Here is a 15,309-nt window from a genome sequence, read left to right as displayed (position 1 = left end):
TGGTGGATAAACCAAAGCTCCATGTGGAATTGTTGAGTCAGTCATTGGGGCGAGAGCGTGCTGGCATTGCAGCGTAAGCATCAGTCAGTTCCATTACAGCGTGCACTGAGCGCTGTACAGTGCATAGTTGCCCCGAGAGAGGCTGCGATGAATCATTCCATCAGAACGTTATTGGGCCGTTTGCGGTCTTTTTCGTTTCCTCACTGTTTTTGTGTTCCTGCAGATGGGGGAGACTGGACCTGCAGTAATTAGACCAAAGCCGGACGAAATAGTGTTGCTTACGGCTGTTTCAGTGTGAGCATAACTTCACCTGACTGGTTGTGCAGTCTAATGCATCCACTGCCACGTTGACCCATGTTTTTTCTGTCGTTGACCTGTTGTTTAGGCTCTGCGAGGGCGGTCGGACCACCCAATCGGAAGGTGACTCTATGCTACCTGAGGCGCCACACAGGGGTTAGGGATACCCCTGATGAAAGACCCGCTATCTGCCAGGGGTTGGCGTACCCGGCCTTGATCCACTCAGGCACGGGCGCCAGGAACAGAGCGGTTCGGCCAATGGAAATACAGGAGGACTCCAAGCATTTCACCTGATTTCACTAGAGGCGCCCCAAACCGGCCCCTGCAGTGGAGGCTCAGAATAGTGCAGGTGGGCACCCTCTGGTCAGTCCAGGAAACAAAGATACCAGGCATCAGGTGAAGATTCGGGTATCTCCAACGATCGTCAGCAGGCGAAAAGATACATTCCAGTCCACTTGATCGCAAGTACACACTCTCAAAACCACACCACTCACTTGCATGCCCTATTGCTAGGACTTCCTTGTTCTTAAACCCTCCAAAGCCCCCCATTTGTTTCGAACCTCCCTTCCCCTTCTCTCCTTCATCTCGTCAACCCTCGCTCGATTTGTCGTCGCCCTTCATTAGGCTATCTATTTGCGTCTTCGATAGATCGCATACACACTCTCTAAACCGGCCGTGCCGATCACATAACTACCATCTTTAACCTCGATCTTTCGTGTGTTGTTGCTTCCACTCCGTCATCCTGACAGTGATCAACCCCGAAAATCAAGTCCACACTCATTACAATCAACGACGATACACACCGGGTTTCCTTCGATCTTTACTCAAACAGCCATTATCAGGAACACAGTCAAGATGATCGCCAACAAGCTCACCATCCTCACTGCCACCGCCGCTCTCCTTGAGCCGGCTCTTGCCCTCGGCCACCGTCACGGTCACCAGCACCCCCAGAAGCGTGGTGATTGGATCACTGCCACCATCGACGGTCAGGTCGTCTCTTGGGAGAACAACTACTTCGGTCCCGGCGGCGCTCCTGCTGCCACCCAGGCCGCTTCCAAGCCCGAGGCTCCTGCTGCTCCCGCTCCCGCTGCCGCTCAGCCTACCACCATCATCAAGGTCGCCAAGCCTTCCCAGGCTGCTAAGGCTGCTTCCAAGCCCGCCAAGGCTGCCTACGAGGCTCCCAAGGCTGAGGAGAAGGCTGCCGCTCCCAAGAAGGCCGTCAAGGCCCAGCAGGTTAAGGCCGCCAGTACCCCCAAGAAGACCAAGCCTAGCTCCGGCGGTTCCTCCGGCGGCTCTGTTGGCTTCTCCCACAAGCGAGGTGTCTGCTACAACAACGTCGAGCTTGCCAACACCTTCGCCGCCAACTGCAAGAACTGTGGCTGGGGTTACAACTGGGACTCCGAGTCCGGTGGTCTTGAGGGCTTGAACTTCATCCCCACCCTCTGGTCCGACCAGGCCGTCCACGTCGACCGCTTTGCCGACAACTGTGCCAAGGCCCTCTCCAACGGTGCTAAGGCCATCTTCTCCTTCAACGAGCCCGACAACGGTGGCCAGGCTCACATGACCCCTGCTGCCGCTGCCGCTGCCCACGTCAAGCTCATGAACCCTTACGCCGGTAAGGCCCTCATCGGTGCTCCTTCCATCAGCAACAGTGGTCTCCCCATGGAGGGTCGCGAGTGGCTCGAGAACTTCGTCAAGGAGTGTGACAACCAGAGCGAGAAGTGCCACTATGACTTCTGCAACGTCCACTGGTACTCCGAGGTTGAGTACGGTGAGACTCTCTTCGAGCACCTCGAGAAGTCCCACGAGATCTGCGGCGGCAAGCCCATCTGGCTCACCGAGTTCGCCCCCAAGGGCTCCGACGAGGCCATTGCTTCTTGGCTCGAGGAGGCCATTCCTCGTCTTGAGGCTCTCGACTACCTTGATGCCTACTCCTACTTCAAGGTCGAGACCGGTATGCTCATGACCACCGAGACCGAGATGTCCAAGTACGGTAGCGTTTACGCCTCCGCTTAAGCTTACCACAGCTTGACGGCAGATGACGCCACCAGTTATTTTTAACACTTCTTGTACACTCGCTAGGGGATACCCAACTATTCAAATTGGCTTTTTTTCGGGAGGGGGAGGATAGATATTTTCGGTTCAAGGATGGCGCCCGTTGACTTCTGTACATATTCTGCATCTAGGTGACCTGGATCTGGCTTTACCACACGGTTCACCCAGCATTCTGCGACAGTCATTCTACCTACCTTTTTATTACCAGTTCCGGGACCTCGCACACATACAAAAAGGGGGCTTTGCAAATAGACACAATTTCCTGACCTTAGCAGCTTGATAGACCAGTACTTTAGCGCGCAGATACATCTACGAGCTACGACGACAATGAACAGCGATTTAACTGCTCCAACCACCTTGAACCAGTTCCTGTGATGAATTATGCATGTGATGTCAAATGTTTTTAACAGCCCCCAACACTCGTCATAGTGTTTTACATCCCCATGTCTCTAAGCTTCTGGGTCATCTGACCGTTTGATTGATCCTACGACAGAGGCTGTGTCTTGACGCATCCGTAAGGCTGGGAGTCATGGAATGCTATGCCATGTCAAGGCACGGGAGATCAGCACACAGTTCCTCGTATCATTCCATCTCTGAAATCTGAGACTTGTCTGTCGAATAACATGTCTTCTTGGACACTTGCCACGATCTACTGCAATAGTGCACATGATCATCGAAGGTAAAAAAGTATATGATTAGTTTGGCGAGCTTATACAACGCTCGATGATATCTATAGGGCAGATTTGGGTATCTCGCTCCCACCCCATCCAAACTCCGGCCTTTTCAAGCAATCGTGACTTTCCAAGAACTACATTAACACCACTCCATCTAATGAAAGACCCAATGGAACCCCCCTCTATGAATTTTGTGCTCTAGCTTTTCAGTTCAACGGCCGTGAGAATGAAAGTGTTTTCGTTCGCTGATGCTGTGGTCTAGCGCCCCCTTGAATCCGTGTCCGCAGTGGCTCAGAGACATTAGTTTGACCTGGTGTGTAGACTGCTGGTCGTAACGGAAAGTCTGATTCAGACTCGCCAATAGTCTCGATATCATCTTCAAGACTCTCCTTACGATCCATGGTAGGCTTGCTCTGACGATGGATGGTTGTTGTAACGACAACACCACTGCTGACCTTGGTCACCTCAGAGCCGGCATCGCTAGCGAAGGCGACTACGCCTGGCGAAACAAGGAGGGTCTCGTCGTCAATATCATGACCGGCATTAGGAGCGCTGGGAGATCGCAGGTTGCTCATCGGATGAGCTACTGATGATCGTCTGGCGATGTAGCTGTTGTCGATGGCATCCGAAGCGGGTTGACTTGAGGAACCGGCACTGTCACGGGAAGTGACCCATTGAACAACGATAGCCGAGAAGAGAACTGGATTGTATTAGCCTGCATCTTTTGGGCATCCATAAAATTAAACGTACCATCGCTGTTACAGCACATGAGGCACACCCACCCGGGCTCACCATTGAGAACCATCAGAACCGTCAAGTTGCTATAGTGCGTTATTAGTTTCTGGCCTTAAGCATATTATGTAGAAAAAAAAAAAACATACACAATACTGCTTGTGAGGGTGCAGCAAGCACCGACGAAAGTGCGGACGGCAACGCTGCGAAGGCGAGAGTTGGCGCCGGTCTTTGGCAAGTTCTTGAAGGAGTAGAGGTCTAAAACGTTTGTCAGCATATCTTATTATCATTCTCTGTTCTCTTCAACTTACTCTTAAGAGGAATAAGGAAAAGGACAGTCAGGTAGACGTTGACGACAGCATCGAAAGCGATAAGAGGAATCATTGAGATCTTTTGCATTCCAATGAAGCACTCTCCATTGACAATTCTGGCAATGCGACTGATAACATTCTGGTTAGTTGACGAAGAAAGAAACGTAGCATGTCCAGGGGATGACTTACAACATGAAGTTCATTACCACAACGACTCCATAACCGACGAGAAGAGTGATCATGTTGAATAAGTAAAGCTTCGAGTTTCGCCTTCGTGTTGTAGAGCTTCGAATAACATGCTATTGTTTGTTAGAATCGTTGGCCATTTTATGTAGATGTTTTGTCACATACTGCTTTCTCGACAAGGAAGACATAGATAAGCTGTATCTGTGTTAACCAGATTCTTTCGGTGCGATATACAGCGGGAACCCACAATCTTGGTTGTCACATAACAGATAAGACATAAGAGAATTGCTCCATGGCAGATGTTGAAGCTGGAGTTGACGCCGAAAACCTGTTGGAGGACCGCCGAGGTGAAGACGAAGCCATAAGAATCGATATAGATGATGAGAACGACTATCAGGAAAATTTCTTGTTAGCACGTCGAGACTACAGCCTGGATTCTAGATATACTCACGCCAAGCGACGAAGGGTAATCGTGACCATGAGCGAACTGCAGTGATTCTTTGGACTGTTCCACCAACATATCAGTTACAAGCCCACAGTGTTATCCATATCGTAGCAGAGACGCACATAGAAAGATGGACAATATCGAAGTAGCGGCAAGTGAGACGATAACCGACATAGTATCTCCACCTATGGGAACCGGCTGCGGTGTATGAGCCTCGCGAGGCACGAGAGAAGGGTTCGGAGCCATGGTAAATCGATATAAGGCCAAGAAGATACCCAAGTCAAGGCAGATGAAGATGATTCGAGCCTTTCGTGTACTGGCGTATCAATATTGGAGCACAAACCCGAGTCAAAATTCTCGGGAGTTACAGTAGAGGGACATAGACAGCATTATAAGAACACGCGGCAAGGGAAACGAAACACCAAAGGCCGTAGTCCACAGCCATGGGAGACAGTAGTGTACTGCAAATAGCCTAGAGTTAGAGTAGAGGGAAGTGCTAAAAGAGGGACAGCAGGAGTAGTTCCCACCTGGCTTACACTAAAGAAGATTTAGCCAAAGCTAAATCGTGGCTATTGAGTAAAGAGAAAGATCTCAAGCCACGGGGTCTCACTTTCCCAACTATGCGGTACGGTTAGCCGCACCTTCCTCACAAGTTCGTCAGCAACACGTCAAGTATCCGGCTCAAGCTTCTTGGGCAGGAGGTGCTAACATTTTGAACCTGAAACTGCCTACCAAGATCTTTCTCTGTTCAGTGTTTTGGAACCTGCTCATATGATCCTTCTACTAACTGAGTGCAGGATCCTCAATATGAGACTATCCAAAGATCTCCTCTCATCTGACCCAAGTTGTTTAAGGCCGCCGCAGGTACAAACGCTGCTGCATAACACGATTAACTTCGAGGCTCAGGCACAGTCAACCAAAGTCCAGTCGACCCCTTGCTGTTCTACAAGCCAAGAAAAATTAATCGAAACCAGCCAACCACAACAAATGGAGCGAGAGAATAAGGTTCAGGACGGTGTGTCCGTTACTAGATGGGCCATCGACGGGAGCCCGATCGAGTGGACCACGGGAAATAGGGGAGATTTGCTAAGCTAAGATCCAAAAGGTAGCGGAGAAACCGAATACCTGAGAATACTGCTCCTGGCAGGCAGCTCTCTTCTTTTTGCGTATCTTTTTCCAATATCGGATAAGGCTCACGAGACAACCATCGCCAAGACATTACAAATGCTTCATGTTCCGTCAATATCGGAGGGAGGTCATCAAGACTACGGCTAGATCTGATTACTGAGCAAGTATTTGGGTTAAAGGACATGAATTCTGCCTGACGACAGCAAATCGTCATTCTGATCGAGTTGAAATTCGGGATATTATCTCAAATATCTTTCAATCACGATTGTATCAACACCGAAGAAAGCATGCCAAATCTGGTGGGTGGCTGTTGAACTTCCATCGTTCATCTGAAAGGCAGGCATCTCGTGATGTATAGATGCAGAACGAAGCCGATTGATTTCGGGTGTGAGTAGACAGTCACTGAAATCGACAACGCCTCGACTCTGGTTACCCCCTATTAGGTGCAAGCTTAGCCGAGCTATCGACAGGCTAGGTACCGCACTTCGGAAAGGCATACGCGTGCCGTGCTATCGATAAATGGTGGCTTGTGTTGTTTTTGAGCGATTGATCTAATTTTGCAAGCTGATTAGAGGACTCAGGTAGCCCGAGGTATTCAATAATGTTGTATCCATCTTCTCTGCTAATTAACACGCGAACACAATACGAAGATCTATACGAGGACCTAGACGAGGATCTGTGATCCTGACAGAGCGTCTTTGTTACCTGATGAGCTCTCAATAAGGAATGAGTTGGCAGATACAGATTTGCGAAAACCATGCTAATCTGATAACAAATCGAGACAGAAACCAACTTATTGACAAAGAAAAAGAAAACCCTTTTCCTTTGCTCCAAGAGAAAATATCCTCTCTCCGATCAAACTCCGTGACTTTGTTCACCTTTCCGAGGACAAGAGAATAAGGCCTTTCCCTTCCCCACCCCCGGAATCGACAGAAAGTCGGAACCTAACCCTCCACCTGGAACAGTAAGAACTAAATCCCCTGACGAGCCTTAACGGGATCCGGAGTCCCCCCAGCCTTTCTATTGGTCCACCAAGGCAAAGGGTAGTCATGAAAACGCAGCAAACAAATCGATGTCTTCAGGCTCTGACTCAGTAAAACCGACACAGGCTCTAGACACGGCACTGGTATTGTGGCGGGTGGGTTCTTTGATTTTCTGACTGTTGGTTGCTGGCCCAGCCGGCCGGCAGGAAACTCGATGGGGCTATTCCGAACGGCATTGAGTGGCGAGAAGTGTATCGGAAAGGCTTCCAGATTTTGCTAGTAGAGAATTAATCTTTATTGGATATTCCTGCTTTATTAAATCTTTTTTCCTCTGGATAAACCTCCACAGTCCATACATGGTCGAGCAGAAGGCAGAGAACGCACGGTAGTTAGATACCGATGGCCAGGCTCGATCAGGCACTAAAACAGATCAGGTCGATCATTCTCCACATCTAATCCCTAGTCAAAAGCTTGTTGTGCTCCCAGGTCGTCAAAAATTAAGACGACTCTATTGTACGGAACACGCACGTCCCGCTTCTTCTGCGCAGAGGCAGCTGCACCAACGTTGATCTGCAGTACCTACAGTAGGTCAAGTCACTAATAGAATTAGAGTTTACCAGATAGACCATTGGCTGGGTTGCTGTTCAGCGTCATTTATGCATAGGGTCTCGTATTGACGTATACTAATATCTTATATCAACCTGAAAGTAGGTTTGTGGTTGTAGCGTTTCCTGTAACGTCTTTCATTGCATCATGATGATAGTAATTCTGTCAGTCACTTAAAGGTTGGGATATACAATGCCTCAATCCTGCATGTATATCAAGACCACCATCCCTACTCTCCTTACAACTCTCAAGCCCTTTCATAAGAGTTAAATGCCCCCTAGACATCAAAACTCCCGATGACGTTTCCTCACCATTAAACCTCCACATCTCACAAAGGCGTCAAGCCGCGGCGGCATCAGCATCCCTCAAAAGCCAAAGCCACTTCTCTCCAAAGTTTACTTATTTCCAGGATAGGTGCTTGTAGCCACGCAAACTACCGCTGGACCCTGGTCCATAGGGCTGTTGGTTCACCAAGACCCTGGTAATTTGGTCAATATCGGCATCGTGTCACCCATGACAGACGAACCCTCGCACTGCATTGCGACCCGGTTGCTGGAAGCTAGCCCCGGACCCTTGATGTACCGGAGGACTGGGTATGGCAGATAGCTCTGTGTAATACAGTAGCATCCGACTGGGTCTCCAGCTCTAGGGCCTTGAAAGATGGATCGCGTGGTAGTTTCGCAACTGGATACCGATTGGTGACTTGATGACCTCGTGGTTATTGTTATTGAAAGCTTTGATTCAGCATCGGTTCATAGAAATCATCAAGGTATCATGTGGATATCTGCACCTTCGACTAGGTAGATATGAATGTGAACGCAAAAAAGATCATGAGAATCGCCAATAATAAAATCCCCGGATCTGCCGTTGTCAGATTTCTCCTAACCCCTTCGAACCATTTTTGCAGATGATCGTCAGGAGATGATCAACATGAGCAAACTTTAACGTGCGATCGACCAAGAAACGCCATGCCATGCCGCCCATTCTGAACCTGTCCAAATCATTTCCTGAATAACATTCCTCAATTTCAACGCCGATTCCGGACCTTTTTTTCTTCCATCGCAACGGCCTGCAAATGCATGTGTATTGAGCTTGTGCGCCCCCTTGTCATTCTGGTGCCCAAGCCTCCCGATCCCCATCTTTGTCCATCAAAGATATATCGGCTGTAGTATAAATCACTGGGCGCCTTCACGCTACTCACTTAGTGCCCGCGCTGGCTATCTTCGTCTTCCATAGCTTGAGCTCGGGTGCGAATTCGGAATTTATCCCTTAACCTTGCTGCAAATCGTGCGCTCTGGCCTCGAGATTCCCCATCGGAGGCTTCGACCACACTTGTTGTTTCTTGGTGGTCGCTCTCATTAGCTACCGCCCGCATTCGTCTCAACGCGTCCATCTGCTCTTCCACGGTTCCTTCTCGAAGGCGGTTAATATCAAATAGTCGAGATAGACGATTGCGATGCGATGACTGAGGCACATCATTCTCCGCACCCTCCTCCATTACCAAAGGCGGTGGCAGTGAACTGGAATCTTCAGCAGCCCCTTCCTCAGACGCAGCACCCTTGCCTGGTCGTAGATCATAGCGACTAGAAACATGTTAGTATAGGCCAGACGTCAGCCACCTTCTGGTGTTAATATTTCGACTCACCATAAAGGACACGTGCCGGACACATTAATCAACCATGGGTCGATACAAGCGGGATGAAACTGATGCTTGCAAGGCAGGACTCGAACATCTTCACCAACTTTGAAGTCCTCTGTGCAAATAGAGCATTGTTGGTCACTTGCGCCTTCACCGGCACCTTCGGGAGATGATGACGTTCTAGTTGCGGCTGACACGGCATCGGCACCACCGGCAACTGTCATGGTCGCATCATGCCGTCGGGTCTCGCTAAGACGCGATGCACTTCGCTGGGTTGCAGTATCATTTGCTTCCGTATTTTCCAGTTCCAATTCTGGATCTGGTTTTGCCGGCGTCTGGTTTCCGAATTTGACAATCGGGATCGTATCCAGCACAGCCCGAGCAAGTCCCTTGGCCCTGCTCTGTCTCGGTCTGCCACCAAGTGCACCCCGTGGCCCATATCTTTCGGGATACCGATGGGCTCTGACTGCGCCTGTTGTGATAATGGCCAGGAAAAGAAGGGTAATGAGACCGGTGATGGCGTACAAGACGCTCATAGCAGCGGTATTGTTGCCTCCTTTGCCCTCATCCTTCGGTAGCGTGTTATCCGTATTGTTGCCAAAGATGTTAGCATTGACAATTTTACCACTGCTGGTTCCATTCAATAGGTTCAGAGCCTGTGTGGCCTCGCCTCCGTCGGCCATAGATAAGATACTCGTGAATGGTAGATTGAAGGCGTCGCTGATTGAGCACCACGTACTCGACGTTGAATACAAAATAATCGCTTTGATGGGTGGTTTGTTCTGCATCAACGTGTTCAACATTTTATTGGGGCTGAGGAAGGAGTCGTCTTTAGGGTCGTCGCATGAGAGATAAGCCACCTCGTCTTTCTTGTTAACCTTATTGTAGTTGGATGAGTCTGTCGCAATCATAACACCATCAAAATCGACAATCTTTGAGTGAGTATTAGCATCATGATCAATCATGCGAAGCAACCCAGAGTGCACGCACTTTGATAACACGACCAGTCGTGTCATTCAGACCCAGATTTGGCGTGAGAGGAATAACAGCAAACTGCAATCCGGGATTTGCTGACAAGGACAGTTGCATGGCGTTGGCGGTGGCCCAGTCAGGCACTTCGGTTTCCGCCCATGTAGATATATCGCGGTCATCGGCATGAACGGTAGTCAATGTACAGGCGAGAATAGAGAGATATAGGGCCATCCTGCCCGGGCCAGGTATCGTTGGGGATTTCATGGCTGTGATTCGTATGTGATGTCAAAATAAGGAGTGGAATCGTTTGACGGTGTTTGTAGAGGACGATGAGGCTCAATACGCGAGCTGGGGTTTGTACGTTTCGTCTCGTCGGAGAATATGAATACGCAGGGATATGTCGGACGCGGTTGGACTCACGGCCATCTGACGATTAGATGGAGGAGCGAGACATGTCGATTTTAGAGAGCAAGAGTCGGATGTGAGACTCTGCAGCGCGTCGTATCGTTCTTTTCCCGGTAGATTTCGTCAATGAGTGGAGGATTATTTGAGACTGAACAAGTGAAGTTGGAAGAAGGAGAAATAGTCTAGGAAGATTAGTAGGATAGCATGGATGGAAGGAACCAAATCCGAGCCTGTTCATGATGGGGCAGGTTGCAGGTCAGGTGGATCCTACCCTCCTACCCCCAAGCTGGCGAGGGCGGAGGGGCCGGCAATTTCCAGCCACTAAGAGTGTAGTATTCGTATCGACCAAGACACTAATAGGTCACTATAAACTTGGCACTCATATAGTCGACGTCGTAGATACGAATTCGCTGACGTTGATCAGGTCACAAATACTGAATATTGAATACCGAATATTGCTTGTATTCACTGTTCTTGGTGTATCAATTGTCTCATTGCAAGGTACTCCTCTATCGAACAAAGTATATCCGTCTTTTCCGGAGATGCAAAACCATCTGTGTCAGCCAAGGTCTGGGCAGTCGCGTGAGGGGAAACTGATCTGATAGCTTGGTATTGTCTTGTACTGCATCCCGGCCAAACAGCACATGTCGAGCAAATAGTCCATCAGATGCCTCAATACCGAAACTCATTATCGAAAACTGCCCCGGTTACTGAAAATTGTTCTGATACCCAGCCAGGCACAGTCACTGATCTGCCCACCAACCTTCCTGTCCGACTCGGAAGCTCGTATGTGATTCAGCCAAGACTGGCGAGCCAGACACAGTCGAATTTTGATGAGCTTGAGAGAGATTGTGACCAGTACTTAGAGGCATGAAATGTCAAGCAGTGAAGGCAGAAGGCATACCATGGAACGATTCGACAACACTGGATTGTCCGCTTTCCATAGCGCCGCCTTCATGCCGAAGCTCATTCACCTGAGCTGATGAAACATCCTTGAAGTTATTGTCCCCGAGGTCTTTTCTATGTCTCGGTCTCACTTTCACCATCATCGTCGGTAAGACCATCAGCGTCAATCAGACTCTTCGGGTCAACGTCTTGGAAGTCCAAAAAACACAGCTCAAGTTCAGCATGAAGCTTGGTGATTCTAGCAGCCATTCACTATGACGGTACGAGACTAAAAGTTGTTGTTATCAATGGAAGTAGGACACTAATAATCTATACATGTCTGTCGACTGGTTCAAGAGACTTCGTGATCTTATGATGATGAGATAATGTCGAAGTTACAGATTACCGCCACAAGAGGTGCTACGATAAGTCCGTCTAAAGAGTCGACATTCAATTCCCGCCACCAATGAAACGGTCAGGTTCAACTTGCATAGCCGCTATATGGAAGTAGTAAAAAACCATTCAACTTTTATTACTACCTAGGTATTGGGTATTGAAGAGGCTGGCTCGCAACCTACAGTACCGTAATACATGTGATCCAAACGATGACATCAACCCCCAGGCTTCAGAGGATGTAGAATGCTCAGTTGATCATCACAGAAAGTCATGGCTATAGAGGGTGTGGTGCTGTTGATTCTACTGAACGTGTGTTGTCTCGCAAGAGGCTCAGGTAAACGCAAGGAACCGATGAATTGCAAGTTTATTGGGTTCATCATCACGGATGTACCACGTATTATCAGATTCGTACAACTCAACTAATTCATTGAATACTCTGTATCAGGGTAGGACTATCTGATAACTTATGGGGATATAGGATGAGAAGGGAATGTGGTGAGGCAGGAAAACTGTTGTACAGTATTCGGTCATATCTCACGGGTGAAAACGCATGTAGCCCAACTTGAGAATAAAAGATGCTGATAGAACCAGAAACAAGATGCTTGATTGACTGACTGTAAGACTTTGAAGACGGCATGTAAACTGACGGATCGTCAGGCATCATTGGGAGCTGTGATGCAAGACTTAGGCAGCCTTCTCACTATCGATAGCTTCAGACTTAAGGTTACACATAATGAAAATTATAGGTTCTTGTAACTAGTGCCAGATGATACTCAACAAATACGAGTATCTGAAGTAGTTGTCCATTTCTATCACGATGCCGTTAGTTCACCCATTTCCTGCAAGACACGACAATCAGAATCAACGACTCACAATCACAAATGTTATGGAGCTTCATGCTTGAGTCCTTTTCATATGTGCCTTCTTATTGTACAAGCATGGGTTGCTTCAGATGCTACTTCATACAAAATAAATTTGGCCCGTCGCTTGTTCAGTCTGATGAGCTGCTTGCGCACAACAAACATCGACCGCCACAGGTACCCCCATGCCTACACAGCACAAAGATTCAGGTAATACCCTGAGGGATGTTAACTTAGTGATTCAAGACAAGGGCTGGTCTTGATCGTCTGAACAGAGGTTCCCCTGGGTCTCATGGGTTGTTGTTGCAGTTTAGGTACAGATTGGAGCTCGCGTCACTGGAACAGTACAACGAAGAATTTGGGCTCCCCAAATACAGCATATAGATCTTACGTCGGAGGAACAAAGTCAAACATGAACCTTTAATGGATCAGGACTTCGGGTTTCACACAGAGCACTAAAAGTTTAGCTTGTGAAATTTGGGATTCATGGCTGGTTTGACGTTTTGGGGTTGGCATCATGACAATGCCTCTGATTCTGGAGCCTAACGATCCCAAGTCGACAGCGTCAAGCATGATTTGGATCCAGATTATTGGGATAGAACTTGTAAGATATGGACCATGTTCAGACCTCCCTATAGGTATACAAGGCCGTCTAGGTGTAAGGGACTTAACTACCCTACACCTCCAGACTCTCAACCGTTCCAAACATACAGTCTTCAGAACGCTTAGATCTCTTCCATATCCTCCAAGTCGTCAAGAGCAGGGAAGTCACCGACCTCAACCCGCTCCGGTCTCACAAAGACACCGTGCTTGAGATCCGAAGGCTCGCCCCAGTACCGAGTTCCAGCAATGCTGCCGTCATTCTTACCAACAGGCTCATCCAACTGAACACCGACCCAGCTTCCGAGACCGCCGGGAATCTCCTTGACTTCACCGACGTACTGGATGACACCCCGTCGAGTATCCTCACCGCCAACGCGACACCGGCGGCCTACAGCGATACCCCTCGCTGTCACCTCTCTGTTGAGGGCGTTGAGCTTGGCCTGCTCGTGACTGGGGGCATCTGGGTCGAAGCGGCCCAGCTTCTGAGCCTTCTTCCAAGCCAGGACCGAGTCGGACTTTTTCTCGTACTCTTCCTCGGGCATGACATACTTGTCGACGCCCGCGGTGTCGTTCAAGTTGATACGGGAGGCCGCAGGCCGTGTGTCAATTACCTGTTAGGTTGGGAAGAACCCTTGTCAGCCTTATCCAAAGCATTGGAGAGTAAGAAGGGTGTTTGGTGGCACCACGATGGGTCTGTGAGCTAAAAAGAGTGACGACGATCGTTGGGTTCCTCGATGGCAACAGCTCAACGTCCACCGCCTCTCCCGCTCGGCCCCCAGTCGCCACTTCCTAGAGTGCCAGCTCAGCAGCAGTGCCTTAGAAGCTGACGAAGGTTGGGCTCTGGACCTGGGAACCATGACGCCAGGCGGGCAGAGGATAATTGGCGGCGAATATAGGGCAAGAATGTGCTGGACTGGAGAGTAGAGTAGCAGCTGACAAATGAGAGGCTGCACAGCAAAGTGTTCTGACTTACATGAAGTTCTGCATATGGGGCCAGGGGAAAGTTGGACAGGTGGGTGTCATCCTCATCAGCCGCCTCAATGGCGATGGCCTCTGCGCCAGCCGTGGGCTTCAACGAGAGACGCTGACAGCCAGGTGGGACACCTGTGACTGTCTCAAGCTTGCCCTTGAGCTGAGAGATGGTCCATGAGGGAGTAATTCGGCGCTCCGACTGCGCAAACTCAGAGATGACAACAAGCGGGACGTCGGCCATGGCTGAGAAGTGAGTACTAAGGTAGGTAGGTAGCAAGGTGCTGTAGAGTAAAAATGGCGGGGGCGATAAATCGGTGTACTGTAAGTAGCTAAGGTACTGTACTCGGGCTGTACCTAAGCGGTCAGCGGATTAGGTTATTGCAAGACGCCTGCGCCGCATCGAAAGATAAAACCAGGCGCTGTAGTGCGCTGTACAGTGCAGTGTAGTGTGGATGTATGCAGGCAACAAAACGAAAGAAGCCCAAAGAAAGTCAAGAAAGTTAAGAAAAAAGTTACTCACCGATTGCACCAAAACGTGATATTCTTTCTGTCCTCTTCCTTTGACCTGTGCCTTTGCCTGTGTTTGGTTGAGAAACGATAAGACAGATCGAACTTGAGCGGGTGTGGTGGGGTTACGGTTATGCGGTCCAGGGTTCGAGAAACACCAACTAAGGGTAACTACCCAACTTGGAGAAAGTAGCAAGGAACAGGGACGGAAAAGGATAGAAAAAGAAAAAGAACAAAAAGCAATTCAAAGGCAGAGCAAACCCGAAAGATTAGACTAATTAATTACGCAAAAGAACAAAAACAAAGAAGCAATACCGGTCAGGCCCGAGATTCAGGGCTTACGCATTGCAACATCCGGGCTATCATCATATCTCACATATGAGGTGCTTGAGTCGCTTCACACTTGTTTTGTTGGCATGTTTGAATCTATCCGCCTACAGCACAGTATCAGAATAGTTACCTCTGTGCAGATCAAAGTGGGATAGTTCGTTCCATTTGTGAGGGTCTAGAATAAGGCGGGAAGCTCGTCAAAACGAACCGCTTTTACATGGGGACTGGGTCCAAGTTAACGTTAGTTGACAAACCCTACCTCTCTACCACTACTGAGCTATCAAGTACCGAGTGTACAGGTAGTAATTACTCTAGTGCGAACC

General features: G+C 49.0%; 4 protein-coding genes across 4 annotated transcripts; 1 reads left to right on the top strand and 3 right to left on the bottom strand.

Moving 5' to 3' along the window:
• Positions 1-1,152: 1,152 nt before the first annotated feature.
• On the top strand, positions 1,153-2,313 carry FIESC28_08642 (uncharacterized protein; the record flags this gene model as incomplete). Its single annotated transcript, XM_031162780.1, has 1 exon — positions 1,153-2,313. One exon carries the CDS (start codon positions 1,153-1,155, stop codon positions 2,311-2,313), a length of 1,161 nt encoding a protein of 386 aa, XP_031013142.1.
• Positions 2,314-3,232: 919 nt separating this feature from the next.
• On the bottom strand, positions 3,233-4,946 carry FIESC28_08641 (uncharacterized protein; the record flags this gene model as incomplete). The annotated part of the gene is made up of 9 exons (XM_031162779.1): positions 3,233-3,726; positions 3,777-3,847; positions 3,908-4,016; positions 4,070-4,197; positions 4,259-4,368; positions 4,421-4,450; positions 4,503-4,645; positions 4,707-4,760; positions 4,823-4,946. 9 exons carry the CDS (start codon positions 4,944-4,946, stop codon positions 3,233-3,235), a joined length of 1,263 nt encoding a protein of 420 aa, XP_031013141.1.
• A 3,672-nt stretch (positions 4,947-8,618) lies between these two features.
• FIESC28_08640 (uncharacterized protein) lies at positions 8,619-10,292 on the bottom strand (the record flags this gene model as incomplete). Its single annotated transcript, XM_031162778.1, has 3 exons — positions 8,619-9,000; positions 9,063-9,988; positions 10,047-10,292. The coding sequence occupies 3 exons, from the start codon at positions 10,290-10,292 to the stop codon at positions 8,619-8,621; spliced, it is 1,554 nt and encodes a 517-aa protein (XP_031013140.1).
• A 3,007-nt stretch (positions 10,293-13,299) lies between these two features.
• Positions 13,300-14,390, bottom strand: FIESC28_08639 (uncharacterized protein; the record flags this gene model as incomplete). Its single annotated transcript, XM_031162777.1, has 2 exons — positions 13,300-13,788; positions 14,151-14,390. The coding sequence occupies 2 exons, from the start codon at positions 14,388-14,390 to the stop codon at positions 13,300-13,302; spliced, it is 729 nt and encodes a 242-aa protein (XP_031013139.1).
• Between the last annotated feature and the right edge of the window lie 919 nt (positions 14,391-15,309).

The sequence above is a fragment of the Fusarium coffeatum genome (assembly GCF_003316985.1).
Source record: "Fusarium coffeatum strain FIESC_28 chromosome Unknown BRIP53273_contig_206, whole genome shotgun sequence".
In the NCBI taxonomy this organism is placed as follows: domain Eukaryota; kingdom Fungi; phylum Ascomycota; class Sordariomycetes; order Hypocreales; family Nectriaceae; genus Fusarium; species Fusarium coffeatum.
The sequence above is the reverse complement of the archived record's forward strand: the minus strand, read 5'-3'. Positions and strand labels throughout refer to the sequence as shown.